At 49.4% G+C, this 25707-nt stretch overlaps 1 protein-coding gene across 6 annotated transcripts in view; it reads left to right on the top strand.

The window, feature by feature from the left end:
* Positions 1-25707, top strand: part of EPN2 (epsin 2) — a 76667-nt gene that overhangs the window by 37267 nt on the left and 13693 nt on the right. For 5 of the 6 annotated variants that reach the window (XM_060203191.1, XM_007526181.3, XM_060203188.1 and 2 more), the window contains 2 exons: positions 8442-9208; positions 11060-11230. In XM_060203191.1, the coding sequence (XP_060059174.1) occupies positions 8614-9208; positions 11060-11230 (766 nt within the window). In that variant the 5' untranslated portion in view covers positions 8442-8613. The remainder of the gene's footprint in view (positions 1-8441; positions 9209-11059; positions 11231-25707) is intronic. The other variant, XM_007526180.3, reaches the window with a different exon arrangement.

The raw sequence follows: 25707 nt of genomic DNA, 5'->3' as shown, positions 1-25707 counted from the left end.
TGCTCATCCCCCTTTAAATATCTATGTATATAAACATACACACACATTTTTTTTTTTGCCTCCAGGGTTATTACTGGGGCTCGGTGCCTGCACTATGAATCCACTGCTCCTGGATGCTATTTTTTCCCGTTTTGTTGCTCTTGTTGTTATTAATATTGTTGTTATTGCTGTTGTTGGCTAAGACAGAGAAATCGAGAGAGATGGAGAAGACAGAGGGGGAGAGAAAGATAGACACTTGCAGACATGTTTCACTGCCTGTGAAGCGACCCTCCCTGCAGGTGGGGAACCAGGGATCTTTAGGCTGGTCTTTTTGTGCTTTGCGCCATGTGCACTTAATCTGCTGCGCTACCTCCTGGCCCCACACAAAATATTTTTGCACCATTTGCACTTAAACTGCTGCGCTACTGCCTGGCACCCGACACACACACACACACACACTATATATATATATATATTTTTTAAAAGATTTTATTTATGAGAAAGACAGGAAGAGAGAGAAAGAACCAGACATCACTCTGGCACATGTGCTGCCGGGGATCAAACTCAGGACCTCATGCTTGAGAGTCCAAAGCTTTATCACTGTGCCACCTCCCAGACTATCACGCAAGATATTTTTAAGCTCACTTTTGGATCATGATATGAAGTTTGTTTTACCCACCAAGAAGTTGTTGGTGTGTAAATGCTGTTGTTGGGTTTCTGAAGAAGATTACTCTTTTTTTGCCAGCATTTCACCTTTCCAGGAGTGTCGAGATCTTAGGCCTTCCCACTCCCCCATCTGCGTAGGCAGGGGCTCAGGCTCTAAGTCACTGCTCGCTTGACCAGCAGAGTCATAATGGTCCTTTCTCTTGAGGATGAAATGACCACTGTGGAGAAGAATGTGGCACTGTCCTTTTTGTCCTAATTGGACTGTTGTGAGTCCTGGTCACGTGAGCCGTGGCCTCAGCCACCCCTGTGCTCCTGCTTGTACTGCTTCTGGAGCTGTCCCTTCAGCAGGAGTGTGGGTTTTTTCTTCCCCCATGAGCCCCACACATGAGGAAGTGACCATCAGCCAGGTGGGGCTGACATACCTGGTGTTCACAGGTTTCATATATATGCGTGCCACACATTGTCCCTGTATAGGGGCTGACTTTGGGTGGCCTGCCACCATCAGAGGAGCCTGGTTAGGTAGCCTGAACTTTCAACACTGCCCTATGCTTGGTATCTGGGTGCTGGCAGTGTTTGAGGAGGTTCAGAGACATACAGTCAGAGGTTCACACTGGTCTGCCTTGAGGAAAAGTGATCCATCCCCTGAAATCCATCTAGCAGAGAGGCTCAGATTCACTGGGCTGCCAGAGACTGATGAGAGAGCCTGGGGTTTCTCCCTAATGGGCTGCGCTGAATTTAGAAGGAATGGCCCCGCCTAGTGCCACCAGCCCGGGGGCACATTTTTCTGGGATTCTTCTTGCCTCCAGGGGCAGCACTCTGGCATTGGGTTTGTTTAGTTTTGTTCTGTTTGCTGCTCTGGGCTAGTTCCGGTCTCTGCTGGGAGTCTCCTGGGAGCTAAGGAGAGCAAGCCTGGTGGCTACTGCAGGCTACTCACAGTGCAACACAGGGCCTGCTGGTGCAGGCAGCATAGGCAAACGGACACGGATGGCAGACCAAGAAACAAGGGAACACACGACTACAGACATAGTCCTAATACCTGTTTTGATTTTTCTTCCTCACTGGGGCTCTTGGCTCCCTTCTATGCCTTTTGCAGACCAAAGCTGAACACCTCCAGCAGTTTAACTTCCCTGCTGGCATCTCATGGTGTCAGTATAGGAACAGTGTAGAGGTCTCCATGTGGCTTGTCACTCACACCCAATGCAGGCAATGTGGCTGGGAGCCTGTCATGCTCTGACTTGCTGTGAGTGGCCCGTCATTTCTGCTCCTGGTCACATTTCCTCTGGAGTAGGAAGGTCTCTTTTGGCTGAGATGGTAAGGGTGTTGCACGGGCAGAGACACTTGGCCCCACTTCCAGGCTGGAAGGGAGTGTTCTGTGGCATCCCTGGATTGGAGCTGTTTCACACCAGGTACACTGTGTGTTTTTGGGTATGGCCTCCCAAGCTGCGATGGGCCATTTGAAGTCGAGACCCCCGAGACCAGTCAGTATGCTTGGTCTCCTGTTGGCTGCTTTTATGTACATGTTCTGGGTACCAGTGGCTCTCAAGTGTGCTCAGACTGATTCCTTTTTTTTTTTTTTCCCCAGAGTTACCACTGGGGCTTAGTGCCTGCACTACAAATTCACAGCTCCTGGTGGCCGTTTTTCCCTTCCCCCCTTTTTTTCTTTAATTGGATAGGACAGAGAGAAATTGAGAGGGGTGGGGGAGATGGGGGGAGAAAAAGATAAACTCCTGCAGACTTGCTTCAGTGCTTATAAAGCAACCCCCCTGCAGATAAGGAGCCCGGGGCTCAAACTAAGGTCCTTGTGTCCTTGTGTGGGTCCTTGCGCTTTATATTGTGTGTGCTTAACCTGGTGCGCCAATACCTGGCCCTAGTACCCTGATTCTTGATGAAAAATTGACATAACTTCAAAACAAGCTTTTCAGGGGCTGGGACTGGGGTGGTTGGAAACTCTTGGCCCCCTTATCTGGAGATACAAATGGATGTCTCTAGGGCTTGCCTAGCTTCCCCTTTCTTGGTGGGTGCAGATCCTGACTTGGTCACTTTGTTGCCTTCCTTCAAGTATATTAAAAGTTGTAGCAGAAGTGTTCAGACTCACATGCTTAATTTGATCTTACTTAATAGTAGTAAATAGTTCTCTGGAACAAATGCTTTTTTCTTTTTTTAATGTGCACCAGAGAATAAGTCAAGACCTCACTCAGTCTCCCTGGGCCAGTGCTCTTATTCTTTTTATTTTAGAGTGAGAGGAGAGATACCACAACATGGCCCTGTCACTGATGGCCATAGTGCTGTCCACAGTGTTCCCTCCCATATGGTGCTGGGCCTAGAAACCAAGACCTTGTGATTGGTAATGTATGTGTTCTACCTACTGAGCTGTCTCACGGTCCAGTACAGCTAGGTTTCTTTCTTTTTAAAAAATGTATTTGGATAGAGATAGAAACTGAGGGGGAGGGGGGCTAGAGAAAGGAAAAGAAAGACTGCTTCAGCATTTGTGAAGCTTCCTCCCTACAGGTAGGGACTGGAGGCTTGAATTTGGGTTCTTGGGCATGGTAACGTGCACTCAACTAGGTGCACTCAACTAGGTGCACCACCACCTGGCCCAGAGCTAGGTTTCTAAAAGTATTTCTGGTCACTGATGTCCTAGTGGTATTCATCTTTTCAGAAGGTAATCACGAAAATGAGGAAGGGGCTGTGTAGGTCTAAACCTGGAGCTATTTGTTTGCCCTTCTTATTTTTAATTTTTATTATTTATTTATTTATCTTATATTTATTTATTTTCCTTTTGGTTGCCCTTGTTGTAGTTATTATTGTTGATGTTATTAATGTCGTCATTGTTAGGACAGAGAGAAATGGAGAGAGGAGGGGAAGACAGAGAGGGGGAGAGAAAGATAGACACCTGCAGACCTGCTTCACCGCCTGTGAAGCGACTCCCCTGCAGGTGGGGAGCCGGGGGCTTGAACCGGGATCCTTACACTGTTCCCTTCTTATTTAAAAAAATTTTTTTATATTTATTTATTTTCCCTTTTGTTGCCCTTGTTTTTTTTTTTTTATTGTTGTAGTTATTGCTGTTGTTATTGATGTCATCGTTGTTAGACAGGACAGAGAGAAATGGAGAGAGGAGGGGAAGACAGAAGGGAGAGAAAGACAGACACCTGCAGATCTGTTTCACTGCCTGTGAAGCGACTCCCCTGCAGGCGGGGAGCCGGGGGCTCGAACCTGGATCCTTACGCTGGTCCTTGTGCTTTGCGCCATGTGCGCTTAACCCACTGTGCTACCGCCCGACTCCCTTCCCTTCTTATTTTGACAGTTCTTCCCCCACCCCTGACCTGCATCTGGCCTGGAGAGCCTGTGTCAGTGACTGGCTGTCTGTGAACTGACAGGTTTGTCTAGACCTGAGCACAGCGTGGGGCAGATTCCAGGTGCTCCTTCTGTGGTTACTTTTGGGAGTCTGTTAGCAGGCTGAGAGTGGGAGAAACCCAGCAGATCGAGAAGGAAAGTTTAGAAAGTGGAGCAGGCAAACTGTTCAAAACAGAGTGGGAACAAAACAAAGCTCAAGCTCTAGGAATAACACAGGATGTGTACTAGAGGTGTGTGTGTGTGTGTGTGTGTGTGTGTGTGTGTGTGTGTGTGTGTAAGCCTTGTTTATGGGGAGGAGAAGCTATGTCAGGTGTTTCTAGCCCCTTCCTGAGATTGTGTAGGAGCCCCAGGGTCTGAGCACACAGGGACCAGTGATGGAGCCACAGGCCTGCACCTTCAAGTGATCTCCCTGACAGGCCTATACCCACTATCCTGCGGTGGTCTGTGGAGACTGAGCTTGAACCCAATGGCTTCTGGACCTGCTTCTGTGTCCTTTCTCCTCTCAGAAATTTCTTTTACTATTTAAAAACAAATTTATTTATTTATTCCCTTTTGTTGCCCTTGTTGTTTTATTGTTGTAGTTATTAGATAGGACAGAGAGAAATGGAGAGAAAAAGAGAGGAGTGGGAGAACAGAGATGGGGAGAGAAAGATAGACACCTGCAGACCTGCTTCACTGCCTGTAAAGTGACTCCCCTGCAGGTGGGGAACTGGGGGCTTGAACCGGGATCTTTACACTGGTCATTGCACTTTGTGCCACGTGTGCTTAACCCACTGCGCTACCAGCTGACTCCCTCTTTTCCTATTTTTAATGAATATTTATTTATTGAGAGAGAGGATACTGGAATTGAACTTGGGACCTGAGAGTTCAACACTTTATCTACTGTGCCACCTGTTGGGCCATTCCCCCTCGAGAATTTCTTCTCTTGGGATCCTAGACTTCTCACCACTACAGGCTTGAAAGGTTTTTTTTTTAAATTTCTTTATTGGGGAATTAATGTTTTATATTCAATAGTAAATACAATAGTTTGTACATGCATAACATTTCTCAGTTTTCCATATAACAGTACAACCCCCACTAGGTCCTCTGAAGGACCCCCCCCCCCCCATCCCAGAGTCTTTTACTTTGGTGCAATACACCAATGAAAGTTGCTCTTGTCTGTAGCTTTATAAACACAGCAGATCAGCCACTTAAATTATATAGACCATAGTTTTTTTTTTTTATTCCCTTGATTATAACACTTTTTTTTTTTTTTTTAAAAAGAGTATTTCTTCTTAAAGCAAAAATATTTAAAAAGACCAGTGGCTGGTGGGTGTGCAGGTAGAGCCCATTAGAGAGTGCCCCTCTAAAGGTTTGCAACCTGGTTGGTGGCATTCCTATCTAGCTTGCAAGAATTGATGCTTTTCATTTGCTTCCAAAGGCCTGGAGTTCCCAGGGGGCTAGGAGGTGGAGAGAATGGAAAATCAGGTCTGCCCCAGAGGTCAGATAGAGAAGGGGGAGTAGCACCCAAGCTCCATTTCTCGCTGTGTGATTCCCCCTTCCCCCAACCATTTGAGGCCTTTTTCTCTGTATGTGTCAAAAGTACTTCAGGACTGGGGGGTGGGGTGGTGACGGGGCCCTTCTCCCTGCTTCTCTTGCTTCTGCCTGTGGACCCAATCTAATGACCAATGGAAGAGGTACCTGGCGGCCCCCTCCACACATTATAACCCTGGCTGTGAAGCACATCTGAAAGCTACCACTCACTTTATGGAGAACTTGAACTTGAAGCTGGACCACTTATTAAGAGTTTTTTCCTCTCTCTCAAGCTCCTCCCCATCTCTGCCAGCAGCCACTGTTGCTGTGAGTGGGAACCAAAGAAATCAAAGCTCAGATTACTGGGGCACTTGTAATTCCTCTCCTGACAGGCTTTCAGGGGTTTAGGGTGAGAGGTAGACTTGGAGTGGCACCTGTATCTGCCCGCCTTCATCCCTAGCCCCCGCCTGTGGCTGCACTCAGATAGGACTCATGGCATGCTAGAGGTAGGGCTGGAGACCTTGCTAGGTGGGGCAGCTTTATAGAGGGTCACTAGCATGAAACTTGAGTTGTACCTTTCCTGTTTGCATGACTGTGTGTGACAAGCCGTCTAAGTGGCTTTCCCTCTCACCCACACCTTTTGACTTAGGCAGCTGGGCCATGGGGTGATGGTGGGGAGCTTCTGTGGAAGGAGGGTCCCTGTCTGGCAAACTTGAGTCCTTGAGCCTGCTGACTCCAGGCCTCTACTGAAGGTCCTTCCTATGCCTTCTCACGCAGCAATGGTAACCCACCACCCCCAACCCCTAAAAGAAAGCTGAGTTGGTGGCCCTGATTTTGCATCAGAATTGCTGTGCCCTCCTCCACTCTGTCAGATGGGAGGCGAGGACACTGTTTTGAATCATTCAGCACCATTTATATCTGAGGCACAATGCCTGATGCTCATTAGTGAACAAACAGTGGGGAGTCCCCAAACTCTTGACCCGAACCCAATGTCAGAAGTAGACCAGAGGCTGGCTTGGTAAGTGAAGGGAGGGGGGTGAGAATGTTGTGTTTATGCCATAGACAGGGTGGACATTTCATGTGTAACCCAGTTTCCTCCTGTTAAATAAGGCATTAGGGCTGCATTAACTTGCAGTGGATGCTAGAGACTCTTGAGAGTCCAGCAGATGGTCTTTATGAACCTTTATATAAAACCTGAGGAAAGCATGCAGAGAATTCCGAGCTGTTGGATTCACAGTGAAGCCCAAAGCCAGCTACTGAGCAATTTAAAGGTGTAGAGAGGCATTTGGGAGTTGCACCTGAAAGGAAAGGCTGTCTTGCTCCCATGGGTGATTTAACACCTGCCAGGGCAGACCTCCCCAATGTTATGATCTTCCTATAGCTACTTTCTGCTACACAGTGAAAAGACAGCCCATAATGAGGCTGGGAGCCAGTGCAGTGGGTGAGGTCTTAGGTTTGATCACTGGCATCACATGTGCCAGAGTGATGCTCTGCTTCTCCTTTTCTCTTTCTATTTTTTATTTCTTTTAAAAATTTTTTATATTTATTTATTTGTCCTTTTGTTGCCCTTGTTTTTTTATTGTTGTTGTTGTTATTATTGTTGTTGTTACTGATGTCATTGTTGTTAGATAGGATAGAGAGAAATGGAGAGAGGAGGGGAAGACAGAGGGGGAGAGAAAGACACCTGCAGACCTGCTTCACCACTTGTGAAGTGACTCCCCTGCAGATGGAGAGCTGGGGACTCAAACCGGGATCTTTATGCTGGTCTTTGTGCTTTGCGCTACGTGCACTTAACCCACTGTGCTACCGCCCGACTCCTTTATTTATTTTTTAAATTATTTTATTTATTGGATACAGACAGCCAGAAATTGAGAGGGCAGGGGGAGATAGAGAGACAGAGAGACACCTGAGCCCTGCTTCACCACACGCAAAGCTTTCCCCTTCTAGATGGGGACTGGGGGCTCGAACCCCGGTCTTTGTGTATTGTAATATGTACACTCACCAGGTGCGCCACCAACTGGCCCCTTTCTATTTCTCTCTAGTGAATAAATAAATTTTCGTTAGAAAATACAGTCCAGTAGTCCGGGAGGTGGTGCAGTGGATGAAGCATTGGATTCTCAATCATCAGGTGCTGAGTTCAATCCCTAGCAGCACATATACCAGAGTGGTGTCTGGTTATTTCTCTCTCTCCACCATTCTAACAAAGAAAGAAAGAAAGAAAGAGAGAAAGAAAGAAAGGAAGGAAGAAGGAAAGAAAGGGAGGGAGGGAGAAAGAGAGAGAAAGAAAAAGAAAGAGGGAAAGGAAATACAGTCTACAAAAGTACCATTCCTTGGAACTATTTTGAAGATGGAATCATGGTCATAATGTTTACTTCCTTCTTTCAAAATACTTAAACTTCAGTTTAAATTCTACTCATTATTAACTTATGATATAAAAAAAAACCTGCTTTTTTGTGCTCTGTAATGTGTGTGCTTAACCAGGTGCGCCACCACCTGGCCCCAAAATCTGCATTTTTAATTAAAGGGAGTACATGTGTTATTCCACCATGAAGATAGACATTGTAATAATTTGTAACACTGAACTTAATGTAATTGTGAAAGAAAAATGTATTCTTTTTCTTCCTGGGAGGGCTAGAACATATGTACTCAACACCCCCCCCCCCAATAGCACAGTACCCTCTGTTTCCAGAAATGTATGAGTCAGGTGGCCATGGAGGTGGCAAAGTGGCTAGAACTTTGGACTCTCAAGCATGGGGTCTTGGGTTCAAAACCTGGTATTGAATGTGCCAGAGCAAAGCTTTAGTTCTCTCCTATTCTTTCTCCCTCCTTCTCTCATATTAATACATCTTAAAAAAGAAATATCTGAGCCAGTGCCTCCTATGGTCTCCGGAGTTCCTGGAATAGTGAGTGTTGTCTTTTTTTTCTCTCAGGTCATGGCTCCTGGTTGTGTGAACCTGAGGCTTTCACAGAGGAAATGACTGTCATCAGGGCACTTGCTGTAAACCTCCCCCAGAGCCCTGACCTACGCAGGGCTGGATCTCAGCCCGGACAGGAAAGTGTCTTCCTCTGCAGGCCTGCTCCTCTGTGACCCAGCAGCTAAAGATGACGACTTCATCTATTCGGCGGCAGATGAAGAACATTGTGAACAACTATTCGGAGGCTGAAATCAAAGTGCGAGAGGCCACCTCCAATGACCCGTGGGGCCCATCTAGTTCTCTGATGACGGAGATTGCTGACCTAACCTACAACGTGGTGGCCTTCTCAGAGATCATGAGTATGGTGTGGAAGCGGCTCAATGACCATGGCAAGAACTGGCGGCACGTGTATAAGGCACTGACACTGCTGGACTACCTTATCAAGACAGGCTCTGAGCGGGTGGCCCAGCAGTGCCGTGAGAACATTTTTGCAATCCAGACACTTAAGGACTTCCAGTACATCGACCGTGACGGCAAGGACCAGGGCATCAATGTGCGTGAGAAGGCCAAGCAGCTGGTGACGCTGCTCAAAGATGAGGAGCGGCTCAAGAGTGAGCGGGCCCAGGCACTCAAGACCAAGGAGCGCATGGCCCAGGTGGCCACTAGTGTGAGCAGCAACCAGATCACCTTTGGCCGTGGCTCCAGCCAGCCCAACCTCTCCACCAGCTACTCAGAGCAAGAGTATGGCAAGGCTGGGGGCTCCCCTGCCTCCTACCATGGCTGTGAGTAATGGGACCAAGGGCAGGGTGTGGGCCATGGGGCTGGGCCCTGGTTCTGCATCCAGTGGTGGCTCTAAGGTTTTGTGGGCCCCTGAGGGTTTTATGGCTTGGGGGGGGGGGGTCCCAAAGCCTGCTACTCTGCAGCCTGGCTCTATGGCTCTAGAAGAACCAGGGAGGTCTGCAGGGAGTGGGCCAGCTGATTATATAGACTGCAGGGAGTTGGCTTTATTGTGCAGGGAAAGATGAATGCTTTCTTTATCACCTTGTTGCTCTCATCTCAGATGTTTTCCTAAGGATTGGGCTGTGGGCCTCCCAACTGACTTGATGTATGACTCCCCTGCAAAGGCCCTGCTGGGGTCCTTGTGAGCAAGGAGGGGGGTCCTGGGTGTCCAGCTACACGGCTAGGCCTATTCTGTGTGGGAGCTACTGTGCCTTCACTCTTCACTTTGGGTTTTACAATTCCAGGACCCCAAGTGGAATTCAGAGACTGGCAGAAGCTAGTCTCCTAGTCACGTTGGCAGCCAGGCCACTCACTGACTATGGTCCTGGGGTGCATCCACACCCCTACCCCTGTGGAGATAGCTGGGGCATAAGGGATTGGCACAGTGCTCTCCTCACTTGGAAAACAAAGATTCACACCCCTGCACCCTTCTCTTTGAAGTAAGTAGTACTGTGTCAGCATAACAGCTTTTTTTTTTTTTTTAAAGGAAATTGTAGTTGACCCTTGCTGAGTCAGAGACTTGGTTACCAGACCATTTCCCTATGTTGCCTGCCTTTGCAGGTTTGACTCTGCACTGCCACCAAAGCCTTCTGAGAAACATGTCAGATTTGCATACTCAAGGCAGGATCCTTGCCTTTAAGAACTTACACTGCTCTTCTGCTGGGAGCAGGCTTGCATTTTCTTGTCCCACTTCTGATTATTGGTATTTGCTTCCCCTGCTTAGTTTTTTTTTTTTTCCCCTCCAGGGTTATTGCTGGGCTCGGTGCCTGCACCATGAATCCACCGCTCCTGGAGGCCATTTATCCCCCCTTTTGTTGCCCTTGTTGTTGTAGCCTCGTTGTGGTTATTATTATTGCCATTGTTGTTGTTCGTTGTTGAATAGGACAGAGAGAAATGGAGAGAGGAGGGGAAGACAGAGGGGGAGAGAAAGATAGACACCTGCAGACCTGCTTCACTGCCTGTGAAGCGACTCCCCTGCAGGTGGGGAGCCGGGGGCTCGAACCAGGATCCTTACGCTGGTCCCTGTGCTTTGCGCCACATGCACTTAACTCACTGCACCACCGCCCCCGGCCCCCCCCCCCCCCCCCGCTTAGTTTTAACTGCCCTGTTGAGCATAGAGAGAAAGAGAGTGACCTTTTTGAAATTTCTTGAGAAAAGCCAAACACAGAGATCTCCAAGAGTCTCCCCCAGACGACTGCCTCTCTCAGTCTCTAGAAGAACCACCTGTGGCTTGAGCAGGTTTCTTTGGGAAGTGGTTGTAGTTGTGTGTGGCCACCAAGCCCATCTTCTGCTGTCATGATTTTCAAGAGCAGGAGGAGCAGAGACCATGGTGGCATCAGTTCACCCACAGTACAGGCGGAGAGCAGGGAGCCTGGGAGTCTGGAGTGGGCCTCCCTGTCATGGGTCCTGCTGACTGTCACAGGATCACCCAGTACTACTGCCCTGACCCCAGCTCTAGTGGTTTCTGGTTCCCTGCCACCTGCATGCTTGGGACCCCAGTGTGGCTGGAGTGCTGCCCAGTTCCTCCTGCACACCAGGCACCAAGCCACACCCAGAGCTCTGCTCTCCCTCCTCTGCTGCATCCCTCTAACAGCCTCTCTCTCTCTGTGTATGTGTGTCTCCCTGCCCAACAGCGCCCGAGGCCTCCCTGTGCCCCCAGCACCGTACAGTGGCCCCACTGGGTCCGAGCGAGGAGCTGCAGCCGCTGAGCCAGCACCACCCTTTCCTGCCACACCCGGGGCCGGCCTCCCGCCCCAACGGTGACTGGGTGCAGCCTTGCCTCACTTGTGACCATGCAGCCCGAGGTGGGATGGCGGTTTGCTTTTTTGCTTGTTACAAGTGCCGTGTGGCTTGCTGGGATGTGCTGGTTGTGGCAGTACAGCCAACTCTCTCCCTGTCTCCTCTGGGCTCCAGCCCCCACCCCCTTGTGTGGCCTGGCCACCCTCCATCCTCACATGCCACTTGCTTGGGTGCTGCCTTGTGGGTGAAGCCCCAGTGCTTGTTCCCGAGGCCCAGCACAACAAAGACTCCAGACACTGAGCCTGAAGTAGGGGGTTAAACCAGACCCTGCCAGGCAGACCCAGGGCCTCAGGGAAACTGAGGAAATTGCCATTCTCAATTCAGTGGTATGTGCCTTGTTGGTGACAAAACAAAATGTTTTTGCTTCCCAGTTAGTGGGCACCCTTTCTGAGTCCTGCTTGCCGGGTGAACAGAGAGTTAGCTGTACTGGTGACTCCGGTGTAGGGCTTGTAGATGCTCCACTCCACCAGGCATTCTGCTTTTCACTCAGGGATGCATGTCCTGGTCAGAACCTGTAACTGCTGAAGCATTTTTTGCTTTTGTTATCAGAAACTGCTCTCCTTTAACTGGTGGGTCCTGAGTATGGCTACAGTGCAGGATGGAAGCTGTCACTTCTCTGCTTTCGTGGGAGGGGCCTGCATGTGATACCTCTCCTCCCCCTAATGAGGGGCTGATCTCTCTCTGGCTTTGAAACTGACCCTCATCATCCAGCCTTGTTAAACTGCAGCTTGTTGGACTCTTAGATTTTAGGAACAGTTGGATTACTCTGCTGGCCTCTGGAGTCTTTCCTTAACCCATGAGATAGGATTTCATAATAATGATGAACTTCACATGGTAGAGTGTGAAAGGCCGGGGAGTGCTGGGAAGGCTCACCAGAGGCACTAGAGTAAGCTATTCACCTGTTTGCAAGCAGGTGTTATCTGGTGCCATGTTCCATCCTGTAAGTGTATGTACACTCCTCCATACCTCATGCCCGTCATGGGGGACTGTTGGGGGTTGCAGGACCCTGTCCACCCCTTTGTTGCTCTTCCTTGGTGCTTTGAGATGTGTTGAGAGTGTTTGAGTATGTAGCTGGGAAGTCAGAATAACCAATGGTTCAGAAAATGGTCTTATGAAAGGCAGTTTGCTCTAGGGGAGATGTGTGAGAGGAAACTCTTTAAGACTTTGGACCCCAAAGGGGTGCTGGGGGTGGGGCATGGTTCTAACTTAGGGCCAGGGAGCAGGAGATACACTGTTGAGTGGGGACCTGAGAGTCGTGGAGGCGGTTGGAAGGAGGGCACATCCTTTCAGATGACAGTTGGCCTTTGAGTCCCTCATCCCCATCCTGCACCAACAGTGGCTTTGGAAGCCTCTCTCCTTTGTCCTTATCTCTGGTCTGCATTCACTGACAGTGTTTGTACTGGTTTCCTTGCTGTTAGCCTCTCCACTATTCTCCACACACACCCCCATTTTGATTTATGATTAATAATAAGTAGGTTACTATATTATAAGACTATAGGATATAGTTCCATTCTACCACCAAAGTTCTGTGTTCTTACCCTCCCACCTCCCAAAGATAACCACCATAGTTCTTAAAAACCATAAGTCTTAGAAACATTTGCTTGTCTCTGGTTGTTTGTTTGTTGCAAGTTGATGTCTGTCAGCTCTCTAGATTCTACATATGAGTGAAACCGCCTGGTAGTTGTGTTTTATCTCTTATTTCTCCAAGCATAATCACCTCCAGTTCCGTTTTGCTCCAAAGAACACAGTATCATCTGTTTTGTTTTGTTTTCTTTTGAGAGTAGTATTCCATGGATTACTATACTGTTATACTAACCTATAACTTCTTAAGCCAGTCATCTGTTGATGTTGAACCCCCCCCCCACCACCACCATTTTTATAAGCAATGCCCCAAGCTCAGAAATGATGCTGGGTCCATGAAAGATCCTTGAGATACCAAGGTCCCTGGAAGTCCCTTCTGCTCTCTGCCAGTTCTGGTTCTGTGCTCAGTGTCTCTCTGCAAAACCCACCTCCACTGTGGACCCCTTATTCACTTAGCTGGGGTGTATGGCATTCCTGGAGCCCCTTCCCCTCCAGGGGCTCACATACCAGTGGAGAGAGAGACAGTACATGAGGCAGTGGGTCATAGAAGAGCCACAGTAGCCCAGCCTGTGAATGAGAGAGGCTGCAGACAGGTGTCAGGACCACTCCACTGGGCTGTGTCCTTGGAGGGGCTTGGGAAGAGGAGGAGGTGGAGGAGAACTGAGCTGAGTGTGGCTCTGGTAGGCGGAGAGCAGGAGCAGTGCAAAGGCCCTGAAGCTGTATGCACAACAGAAGGGTGGCCAGGCATCTGGAAGGTGGGGGGCATCTCTGGGCCTAGAGCAGTTCTCTAGCTGGGGTGTTCTTTCCTCCACTTCTAGTCCCTCTCAGAACCACACTTTAGTATCTGCTGGGTTATTGTGGCACTGTCAGTCAGGCTGTAAAAGTACTGAGTGGCTGGTAGAAGCCCTTCCAGGTCATCAGGAACCTGTGGCCTCTGCCCAGTGAGCTGGGGCAGCACAGGGTAGGCACAAGGACACCAACTGGGATGCCATACCAGGTGGTGGCACAGTGGTCTGAGAAGTGTGCAGGCATAGGTGTTATTTGTTTCTTCTTCTTTTTTTACTTTCAGTGGCTGGGACTTGGTGCTAGCACTACAAATTCACTGCTTCTGGAGGCCGTTCCCCTCTACTCCCATCATTTTATTTGATAGACAGAGAGAAATTGACTTGTGAAGCATCCCCACTGCAGTTGGGGAATGGGGGCTCAAACTCGGGTACTTGTGCTTAGTACTATGTATTATTATCATTACTATATTTGCTTACCAGAACACTGTTTAGCTTTGGCTTATGGTAATGCTGGGGATTGAACCTGGGAGAGACTTTTTGTAGAACCACAGTGCTGTCTCACCTGCAGCCCTTGAGTATATTTTAAAGACCAGCTGTCTGGATTTCCTGGAGGATATGAGGGAGTTCAGGGATGAGTTGAGGGCAACTCTGAGCACTGTGAGCTGAGCTGGGCAAGGGCCTGAGGGCAACGAGTAAAGCAGATTTTTGCACCTGGAGCTCTGTATGAATTGTACACACATGTGGTGAGGGGTTGGACTATGCAGAGCCCTGCAGAAAGCTGAGGACTGGCCGTGCTGGCAGTGCTTCTCCCTCTCCCTTGGTGCTACTGTTGGCATCCACAATTCTGTAGTCTTGGTGCACCTGCCCTCCTGCCCCTACAGCTGAGAATTGAGCTTGCTGTGTGGGCTGTCCTGCCACCCTGAGTACAGGTGCTATGGGATCCATGGAAAACTCTCAGGCCTGGCTAGGACAGAGGGCTGGGAGCACCCATGCCCTATACCCCACCTAGGGCCAGTTTGGGAGGTGAGCAGGCTCCAAGGAGTTGCAGAAATTTGTGGTGTGGGGAGATCTGCATCAAGGGTGGCTGTGGGCACTGAGGGGGAGCACTCTTTGAGACAAAGCAGAGGAGTGGAAGGAACATCTCTGCTGTCCTCTGGTGCAGGTGGCCCTGCATCAGTGGCCTGAATCACTTTGTCCCCTGGGCCTCTGGATTACAACCTCCTTGCTGAGTCAACCCTGGAGCTTTGCCTTGCTGCAGCAGAGTGTGGCCTTGATCCCTGACTTTGTGAGGGGCTCATCTCCCAGCTTCCCCTTCATAAATAAAGAAAAGAAAAAGGAAAGAAGAAATTAGAAAGTCGGTCTCTTTCTCTCTGTGTACCTATCATCCCCTCCCCTTTTAATTTCTATCCGTTCTATCAAATTTAAATAAATAAAATACAAAAAAGAAGAAAAAAGAGAACAGAAAGTCTTTTGGTGGTGGTGAGGAGATAGTACAGCGATTATGCAAATATCTTTCATGCCTGAGACTCTGAGGCCCCAGATTTAATTAATCCCTCATAACCTCATAAGCCAGAGCTGAGCAGTGCTCTGGTTAAAGAGAAAAAAGGAGGGGGATTGGGCGGTAGCGCAGCGGGTTAAGCTCACGTGGTGCGAAGTGCAAGGATCAGTCTAAGGATCCCGGTTCGAGCCCCCGGCTCCCTACCTGCTGGGGAGTCACTTCACAGGCGGTGAAGCAGGTCTGTAGGTGTCTGTCTTTCTCTTCCCCTCTCTATCTTCCCCTCCTCTCTCCATTTCTCTCTGTCCTATCCAACAACAGTGACATCAATAACAACAATGAAACAACAAGGGCAACAAAAGGGAAACAAAACAAAACAAAAAAAGAGGAAAAAAAAAGGAGGGAGGGGGAAAATTAAAAAAAAAATTATCATCTAACTCCAGTTATAGCCCACTGACAATGGCTTTGATTGTAGCCACCTTGCTTATTTCTCTCTCCTCCTGGACTTTTTAGAGGATGTGTTTTATCGCTATAGGCATTTGCCCCAGAGGGTAGTACTAGTCTTTTGGAAATCCATTTTGTGGACTTTTCCAGAGAAATGCAGGAATGTTTTATATAGGTAGTTTCATAACCCATTGAGGTTGAGTTTAACCTGTTGTTTTGTCACTAGGGCTCAGCATGTAAATAACTCCACCACTCCAGGCAGCTCTTTTGCTTTCTTTTCTGGTAGAGCCAGAGAGAAATAGGTAGAGAAGGAGAGAGAAAGAGACACCCACAGCATTGCTTTACTGCTTGTGAAGCTTCCCCCCTACAGTTAGAGACTGGAGGCTTGAGCCCAAGTCCTTGCATGTGGTTATGTGAGTACTCTACTAGCTATAATACTGCCTGGCCCTGCCAGTTTTTGTTTAGCAATAAATTGCTGTTTCTCACTTTGCCAGCTGACTTATATTTCTTATCTCCATAAGCTGCTAGCTGCCCAGGATCATTTCAGTGTCCTGAAATGTCCTAGAGCAACAAAGCCTAGCCTGTCAGTTCTGCAAGCCCTTGCTGCTAAGGGCCTGATGCTTGCCACGTTCAGCTGCCTCTCTTCCTGACAGCTGTGAGCAATAGCCTCCCCCTATCAAAGTCATAACCCACAGGCCCTCCCTGGACTGTCAGCAGCTGGACATTCATATTAGCATTTGATGAAGTGTCCTACTAACACAAAACTTCCTCCTCAGGAAGAGTTGAATTCTGCTCTCAGTGGAGTGACAAGGTCACTGTTAACCTGGCAGCTTGAGTCTCCTGTCCTACCTGGCAAATAAATGTGAGCTGAGAGTAGAATCAGAAGCTCCTCTAACATGTGCCCTTTCAGAGTGGAAGCTACCAAGAGATGAGTGTCACATCATCTTACATAGAGAGAGCACTACTATCAGTATGTAACATGCTGGTTTATGTCCTCCTGGGCCATTTTCCCAAGCATATCTCTTCCACAGTTGGAGGGCAGGAGTAGATAGCATAATGGGTATACAAAGAGACTCTCATGCCTGAGGCTTGCAAGTCCCAGGTTCAATCCCCTGCACTACCATAAGCCAGAGCTGAGCAGTGGTTTGGTTAAAAAGAAAAAAAGAAAAGAAAATCCAGCTCTTCCACAGTTGGAGTCATGCTGTGGGTGATACAGTGCTGTGTCTCTCATCTGTCCCACAACAGTGTGAACAGGAGCACTTTCTGGCCACTCCCCAGCCCTGTGAAGCTATATATATATATATATATAATTGATTTTCCCTTTTGCTGCCTTTATTGTTGTTGTAGTTATTGTTGTTGTTGTTATTGATGTCATCATTGTTAGATAGGACAGAGAGAAATGGAGAGAGGAGGGGAAGACAGAGAGGGGGAGAGAAAGACACCTGCAGACCTGCTTCACCACTTGTGAAGCGACTCCCCTGCAGGTGGGGAGCCAGGGGCTCAAGCCAGGATCCTTAGCTGGTCCTTGGGCTTTGCGCCACATGCACTTAACCTGCTGTGCTACCGCCCAACCCTCACATGTAATATTTTTAAAGATCATTATTTAATGGATGAAAACTGCAATCTGAGAACTAATTTTTAAAGTGAATTTCCTGTTTAAAAGTACTACTCTGAGGACACTAACCATCCCTAAGTGTCACCGCTGCATTAAAGAAGGGACATGATGTCCTTGTGGCTTGCCCCTACTCCAGCCTGAGTGCTGGGCCTTGGCTCCTGGCTTGAGTAGGCATGGCTGCCTCCTGGCCTCCAGGGGTCCTTGCTTTGTTGCTTTCATTGGACAAAGGACAGGAATGATTGGGCAGTGGGCAGCCCTGCCCTGCGACAGAACCCCATGGAATGTGGCCATTATTGGACTTGGCCTCTGGCATCCTGGGCTTTATCTTCCTGTGAGGCCAAGGCCACACCAGCGTCACAGGGTGGTGGGGACGAGTGTGTGAGCTGTACCCACAGAGTAGTGCCTCTGTCAGTTCCTACTGGATACCAAATTTGAAAATGTACCACAAATCTGGGACTTAAGGCAGTGGCCTGATGGCAGATGGGAACTGCATGAGATGGTGTGGAACTGATGTTGAAAGGCACAACAGACCAGCCAGAAGGGGCCACTCAGATCTCCCTGTGGGGCCTGACCTGCTCTGGAAGCACAGGAGGAAAAGTGGGGGACAGAGATGGTGAGAATGGTGACCCTTTATGTTGGGAAGGTGAGCCTGAGAGCACAGTAGTGGATAAGGAGGCTTCTTTTCCCTCCTGCCAGGGAGTGGAGCTCAAGACAGGAGGGGATGAGCTAGGCTGGTGCAGTGGGTGCCCAGCAAGGAAGCAAAGGAGGCAGCAGCCCCCTTCCCTGGAGGGTGATGTTCCCACTAGGAGGACATTGAGCTGGTGCTGGGGAGACTGAACTTGTGCCTTCCTGGGGTGATCACCAAGGTTCTGCAAAGGGCAACTTTAGACAGCAGATGCCAGAAGCCTCAACCACAGAGTCCCTGAGGCCACCTTTGCCAGCCCCTACTGGCCACCACCTGTCCTATGTCTCTTGGTTAATGGCGGCAGTGGCCAGATCCCTCCTCTACTGCCACCATGTAACTTCCCTGTATGGCTGTGACTGTAGTCCCAGTCAAAGTAGATTTCAGAGGCTCAGCCCACTTGGGAATGACCTCACTTTTTTTTTTTTCCCCTACCAGCGCACTGCTCAGCTCTGGCTTGTGGTGGTGCGAGGGGGATTGAACCTGGGACTTTGGAGCCTTAGGCATGAGAGTCTCTTTGCATAACCATTATGCTATCTACCCCCGCCCAGGAATGGCCTCACTTTAACGATAATTACATCTGCACCGCCCTATCTCTAAAGTCAACTTTTGAGGTCCTGGCATCCAGACTTCAACACTGAATCTTAAGTTCACACTGTTCTCTGCTTGTGGTGTAAGGGACAAGGCGGTGCCACCAAAGGTCATTGTGGGCCCAGCAGGCCCACAGGTGCTTGTGGACATAGGCCTTGCTGGACAGGGACATTTCCAGGTATGGAGGGCTCTCAGTTATATGAACTGGAAGGTATCACCTTACAAGCTACTTACTATCTTGCCTCAAGTTCCTCTCACACTGTTAAATCAGCTCATCTCTTCCACCATTGCCCTGCTTAGACTCTCCCTAAGCCTCTCAATGGCTCCGGAAACCCTAGGGCCCCTCTGTCCTGGCCCTTTTACATCTGTGCTTGTGGCATTTCAGATCACATGCCCTCCAGCCACGGAGACTCCCCCTACCCTATGCCCTCTGCCACCAGCACCCCCACTCCCACTTGATTTGGGTGCTTCCTCTCTCTTCACTGGAACACTGCCTCCTCAGGCATGGGGAGTGCTGTCTGAAAGGGAGAGACTGGGCTTAGTGCCTTAAGAGCACACCTGGCCTTTCCTTGGAAGGCCTGGCTTCTGGCTCTCACCCACGAGTGAAGCATGCGACCTCTGGCCCTCACTACCTTTCACTGGAAGGTCACATCACATGTAAGCTACAATCCTGGCCAGGAGCACCTCTCCTAGACTAAGCATCCACTGAGATGCCAGTAATTACTGTGCTAGTGTCATCGGTCAGGTGCTTCTCATACAGCAATTCACTTAATTTACAAAATTACCTATTTTCCTATGAGAATGTCGAGGAATCAAACTGGGGGCCTCACATCTGCACTGAAGAGGCAGGTACCCTGGCTTTACCTGGCAGGTAAATTACTGAGATGCAGAAAGTAGTCTGGAGGAGTGGCAGTCTCAGCTGGGAGATCAGGTATGGGTTTGCACTTGCTGAGGACTCAGTGCTGAGCAGAGGCTGAAGTGCAGTGAGTCAGCACAGGAGCCGCCCACACATAGCCATGCTTTTTCTGGGTGGAAGCCTGAGAAAAATGTCAGCAACTGATTCCTTAAGGGAGTGGCTCTCACTTCCTCTTGTACTGTTCAGTCCTATTCCTCCTGTAAATGCCACAGTGTGCTAATGATGGAGCCACTGGCAGGCCTGCAGAATTGGCAGCTCTGGCATTAGCGGATGCCCACTGACATTCAGATCCTGCTGGTCCTCCTCAGAGTGTGTGTTGTTGTTGTTGTTTTGTTTTGTTTTACCAGAGTGCTGCTCAGCTCTGGCTTATGGTGTTCCTGGGGATTGAACCTGGGATCTAAGAGCCTCAGGCATAAAATTCCTTTTGCAGAACCACTGTCCAAACCTTGCCACCTGGGACCACAACTGCATGAAGCTGTCATGTCCCTTCACTCTGACTGACTGCAGTGAATCCCTTTCCCCTCTGCACACTCAAACCCTGAGGCCAGTTGTTCTGCTTCCTGAGTGCTTGGCTCTGGCCTTGCTTTGGGTACTGCAGACTGCATCTGCAGTAGTCAGGTCAGGTCTTGCCAGTGCGTTCTTGGTCCCCACATCTCTGCTATGACATCACATCTTCTCTCTCTTTCTCAGCCTAAAAGCCACCTAGCCCTGTCAGCCCTCAGGTAGGGCTACAGTGGTGGCAGCTGTGCTCAAACTGCTGCTTAGTGTCAGTCAGGCTGTGTGTGGGACCACAGCAGTTCACAGTGTTGTAGTTGGTTGATACCCTTCTCATCTTTTCTCATGCTTTTTCTCCCACCTGTGTGTGTGCTTATTTCTCTTGTAGTGTCATAGCAGGTGATCTGAGCTTGTTCCTTAATAATGTGCCTTGTCCCACTAAAAGTAGTCTTGATGTAATTGAGGTGACAGTTCTGCAAAAAACTTTCATGCCTGGGGTGGGGGAGACAGCTTAATGGTTATGTAAACAGACTCATTCCCAAGGCCCCAAAGGTCCAGGTTCATTCCCCTGCACCACCATAAACCAGAACTGAGCAGTGCTCTGGTTTAAAAAAAAAAAAAAAAAAAGACTCATGCCTGAGGTTCTGAGAGCTACCACTTTCAGTCCCCACCACCACCATAAACCAGAGCTGTGCAGTGTTCTGGTGAAAAAGCAAAAAACAAAACTCATTCTTTGCTTCTCCTCCCTGGCAGGTGGCAAGGTGAGGGCCCTGGAGGGTCATTCACAGGGATGCTGCTGGGCAGGAGCGTTGTGAGTGCTGGGCATTGCTCACTCAGGAGAAAGCCTGTGGGCCCACAGGAAGAGATTGTGCTGCGAGAAACCCAGTGAGCACTTCATTGCAGAGCTGTCCTGAGGAAGGGACTCAGCCAGGCTGGGAAGGAGAGCCGTGAATGGAGGCAGGAAGCTGGCCCCAGGCTCCAAGTTGGGCAGCAACCAGAGGGCAAACCATGGTCTCATCCCAGGCAGGCCTCTAGTGGTCATTCGGTGGGGTGGATCAAGGGCAGTAACTGTAGAAACCATCCCCCCCACTTCCTGTTCCAGAAGTCCAGTGCTGTTAGGCCCTCTACATGTGGTCTTACTGCTGGTGAGTGGTGGTCACTGCATTTGAATCCAATTGTCCCTGCCAGCTCATGGGTCAGACTTAGATAGTGGCAGCACTGCTGCCTCCTGTGTCCAGTATCAAGCAGCTCTCTTGGACAGCTATTTGCCAGTAAAAACTCAATCCACAGTGTCTGTCCACATCTCTTAGTGGATGTGACTGTAGCCTCTGCTTCAGAACTTTCTAGGAACCTTGCAAAACTGAGCTGAAAAAAGTAGCAATTTCCTGTTTTTCTATTACCTTGACTGCTTCTCTCTCTCTCTCTCTCTCTCTTTTTTTTTTTTTTCCTCCAGGGTTATTGCTGGGCTCCGTGCCTGCACCATGAATCCACTGCTCCTGGAGGTCATTTTTCCCTTTTTTTGTTGCCCTAGTTGTTGCAGCCTCATTGCAATTATTATTGCCATTGTTGACGTTGCTTTGTTGTTGGATAGGACAGAGAGAAATGGAGAGAGGAGGGGAAGACAGAGAGAGAGGGGGAGAGAAAGATAGACACCTGCAGACCTGCTTCACCGCATGTGAAGCGACACCCCTGCAGGTGGGGAGCCGGGGGCTCGAACTGGGATCCTTACGCCGGTCCCTGCGCTTTGCGCCACGTGTGCTTAACCCACTGCGCCACCACCCGACCCCCCTTTTTTTTTTTTTTTATTACACAATGATCCAAAGCTGAGTGGCATCTTTGAGCCTTTTTTTTTTTTTTTTTAAAGGAAGAGTTCTAGAAAGTTCTAGAAGCCTTCTCACATCAGGGTGGGGGTTGTAGGTGGTGGTGGTGGTGGTGGTAGGCATTTTGGCCATCTTCTTAAGCCTGTACTTAGCAATTGATTTAAGGCAGCAGTTCCTTTCCTTCCCTCCAGAAAGTGGTTTCTGGCCCAAGAGTGTGCTGTCACTTGGGCCTCCTTAGCTGTAGGCCTTGCCATCCCTCCACATAGGGCCAGGGCCAGGGCCGGACTCAGGTGGTCAGAAGACTGCATTCAGCCCTAGGCACAAGCACAGCTGTGTCTTCCGTCATGTGCACAGGCACAAGAGGCCCTTTGTGGGGACCAGACCCTGTCTTATCACAAAGGCCCGAACATCAATGCTAGAACCTCCCCTCACAGCTGAGGGAGGCTGTGGTGCAGCTCAGCTGGCGTCCAGGGGTGGTGACTGTAAGTCCTGCCACCTGCATAGTCATGCTTAACATTGCCTATTCAAACCACAGCCAGGGGACATCCCCATTGGGAAGGTGCACATTGATGTGGTGTGTGGGTTCTGAGAGTGCGGCTGTGAGCTGTCCTCACTGCAGCAGTGGCTGACCATCTCATTGCCTCCCTGGATGCAGCACGCCAAGCCCGCTGGCAGCAACTCACGGAAAGTCTGAACTTCACCCACTCAAGTAGGAAGGCCTGGAAGCTTCTTCATAGTCTGGGTGCTGGTAGCCAACCCTCTCCCATCTCCCATCCTCCCGTATCTCCAAACTCAGTGGCCAGTCACCTAACTCAAGTTGGATGTGCTAAGATCGACCCAGTCTGGAAAAGAGAAATTTCCCATGAGTGGTCATCCCACTTCCGTTTATCTTGTCCATCTCCAAAACTCTCTCCCTTTACACTGTCTGAACTGGAAGATGCTTTGAAGAGGGTTAAACCGGGAACGGCTGCTGGCTATGATAATATCACCCCAGAACTCATTCTTAACTTGGGCCCCGCGGCAAAGAAGTGGCTCACTTCATTCCTGTCCCACATCTTGGAATCCGAATCTATGCCCAAAATTTGGCGTCGTGCGAAGATAATAGCAGTTTTGAAACCAAAGAAAGACCCAACACTGGCCGCCAGCTATAGACCAATTTCTCTCCTCTCCGTGTGTTACAAACTCCTTGAGAGGCTGCTTCTGTCACGTATTTCTCATCTTACAGAGAAATTCCTATCACCCGCCCAAGCTGGTTTCCGCCCAGGAAGATCTACCTGCGAACAAGCCCTGGCTCTCTCAACTTATATTGAAAATGGATTCCAGAAGAATTTAAAGACGGGTGCTGTCTTTGTTGATCTCACAGCAGCCTATGACACGGTCTGGCACCGTGGTCTCCTAGTCAAGATCTCAAGATGCCTGCCTCCAAGGGTGGCCAACACTATATCGTTTCTTCTCCAGAACAGAAGATTCCGGGTGCATCTGGGTGACAAGTCTAGCAGATGGAGATTTGTCTCAAGTGGCCTCCCCCAGGGCTCTGTTCTGGCTCCTACGCTATTTAATATTTACATCAATGACCTTCCAGAAACTTCTTCAAGGAAGTTCATCTACGCCGATGACATCTGCTGTGCAACTCAGGCATCCAAGTTTGACATCCACGAGGAAACACTCACGAAAGACATGTCTCTGATATCTGATTACTGTAAAAAATGGTGACTAATCCCTAGCACTGCAAAAAACGGTATCATCTGTTTTCCATCTACACCATGCCTCGGCCTTGCGTGAGCTTAATGTGCAGCTTGACGATACGAGAATCCGGCATGAAGCCCAACCAGTCTATCTTGGCGTTACTCTCGATCACACTCTGTCATTTCACGAACATCTCATAAAAACTGCAGCAAAGGTGGGCGCGAGGAATAACATCATTGCAAGACTGGCCAGCTCTTCATGGGGCGCAAGCGCTTCCACACTACGATCATCATCTCTGGCATTATGCTATTCCACTGCAGAATACTGTGCCCCAGTATGGTTCCGTAGCCCCCATGTCCACTTGGTCGATTCCAAATTATATTCCTCCATGAGGATAATTTCTGGAACCATCCGTTCCACCCCGGTTCCATGGCTGCCAGTTCTTAGCAACATCGCCCCGCCAGATATTCGTCGGGATGCAGCATCATCTAAGTTCATTTCCCATGTCTATGCTCGACCGGACCTGCCAATATACGCGGATATCTTCGCCCACCCTGTCCAGCGCTTGACGTCTCGTCATCCAATCTGGTCCCCTATGCCTACACTGAACTTCTCTGTTCCAGACTCTTGGAAACAGAGTTGGCAGTCAGCTGAGGTAAAGAACAAACACCTCATCACAGACCCCTGCAAGCGTCAACCCGGCTTTGACCTAGCACGTTATGATTGGGCCCTCCTCAATCGCTACCGAACAGGCCACGGCCGGTGCGCCGCTATGTTCCATCGCTGGGGAGCCAGAGACGACCCGAACTGCCCCACATAGTCAACGACTGCCACCCCTCCAGATTCAAAGGAGGTCTCGAAACTTTACATCAGGCTCAACCTGATGCTGTTGACTGGCTACGGAAGAAGGGCAAACGCTAGACGAAGAAGAACTGCAGCAGTCACCGGCAGCATGTTTGCACGTCTGGCCTGGGGACTGGGGGAGTCCCAATCTCCAGCAGGGTCCCTCCAGGATGGGGCCAACCTGTCAGAGTGTTCATTGAGCTGGGTGTGAGGCTTACTCTTCTGCTCACCTGTGACTTAATGTGGTGGAGGAAAAGAGGGGCTGTGGATATTTATCTTAGTGGAAGGTTTTGTGGCATGAGCACCAGAGGTTCTACAAGAGGACAGGCTGGAGCAGATGATGCATATGAGTGATTAGTAATCTGGACTGAAGAGATTACTCCACACATCTGTCTGTGGAGAAACCTCAGAATTGTGCCCCAGACTATAGTGACATCCTTGCCTCACCCCCCCCCATTAAATTTATTTATTGACTAGAGACAGAAAAATTGAGAGGAAAAGACACAGAGAAACCTGTGGCCCTGTTTCACCACTCATGAAGCTTTCCCCCTGCAAGTAGGGACTGGGGGCTTGAACCTGGGTCCTTATACACCAAAATGTGCAAATGTGTGCACTTAACCAGGTGTCCACTGTCTGGCCCCCTTGCCCTTGTTTCTTCAACACAGAAAAGCTCCAACCTAATCCCTGTGGTCATAGGTAAAGACTGGGAACAAAATCAACAGGAAAGTGCCTTCTTCTAAAATTGATGCTTAATGTATTTCAGAAATCAGATTACTAAAATAGACTGAAGACATTTTATTATTTTCTGTTTCTCTTTTTTTGGAGGTGGTGGGACTTCACGGAACTGGGACTTCACGGAACTCTCTAAGCCACCCCCCCACCCCCCACCCCCGCCACAACACTCACCCAAGCTTTCCTCAATGTGCCAAGGGCCAGGCTCTAAAATGGACCATGCCTATGTCAAAGCAAGTGCACAAATAGAACATTTTCAAACACCCATTAGCCATAAAATTGAATTCTCCATCCATAGGTCCATCCATCTATCCACCCATCCATCCGTGTACATGTGCATCTGTCCCCATGTCCAGTAGATATTTGCCAGTTGTTCTGCCCATTTTTAGAGATGAGAAGACAGTCCTGGCTTTCCCCAAGGAGGGCACCCTTGGGTACCTCCTGTTTGGATGCAAGTCATGCTAGGAGAGAGGTGGTGAGAGCTGATCCTACCCCAGCAGGGATGGTGGTGCTGGAGGCCCAATGAAGGGGGCCAGCTAAGGGAGTAGTGCCCCCAATGCCCCCTGACACACACACACTGCAATCCCTGCAGATAGCATTTGCTAACCTTCCTACGACATACTTTGCTTTGGGAACTTCCCAGAAGTGTTGGGGCCTCCTCCTGGGCTGAAACAGGAGGGGCACACACTTGGGCACATGCCCAGAGCTTTTCTGTCCCATTTCTGGAGGTGCCTGAGCCCCCAGTGCACAAGCCACAGGGCCCCAGCCTGGCTACAAGGCAAAAAGGACTTCTGTCT

The sequence above is a fragment of the Erinaceus europaeus genome, chromosome 12 (assembly GCF_950295315.1).
Source record: "Erinaceus europaeus chromosome 12, mEriEur2.1, whole genome shotgun sequence".
Lineage (NCBI taxonomy): Eukaryota > Metazoa > Chordata > Mammalia > Eulipotyphla > Erinaceidae > Erinaceus > Erinaceus europaeus.
This window is presented reverse-complemented; position numbering and strand designations above follow the sequence as displayed.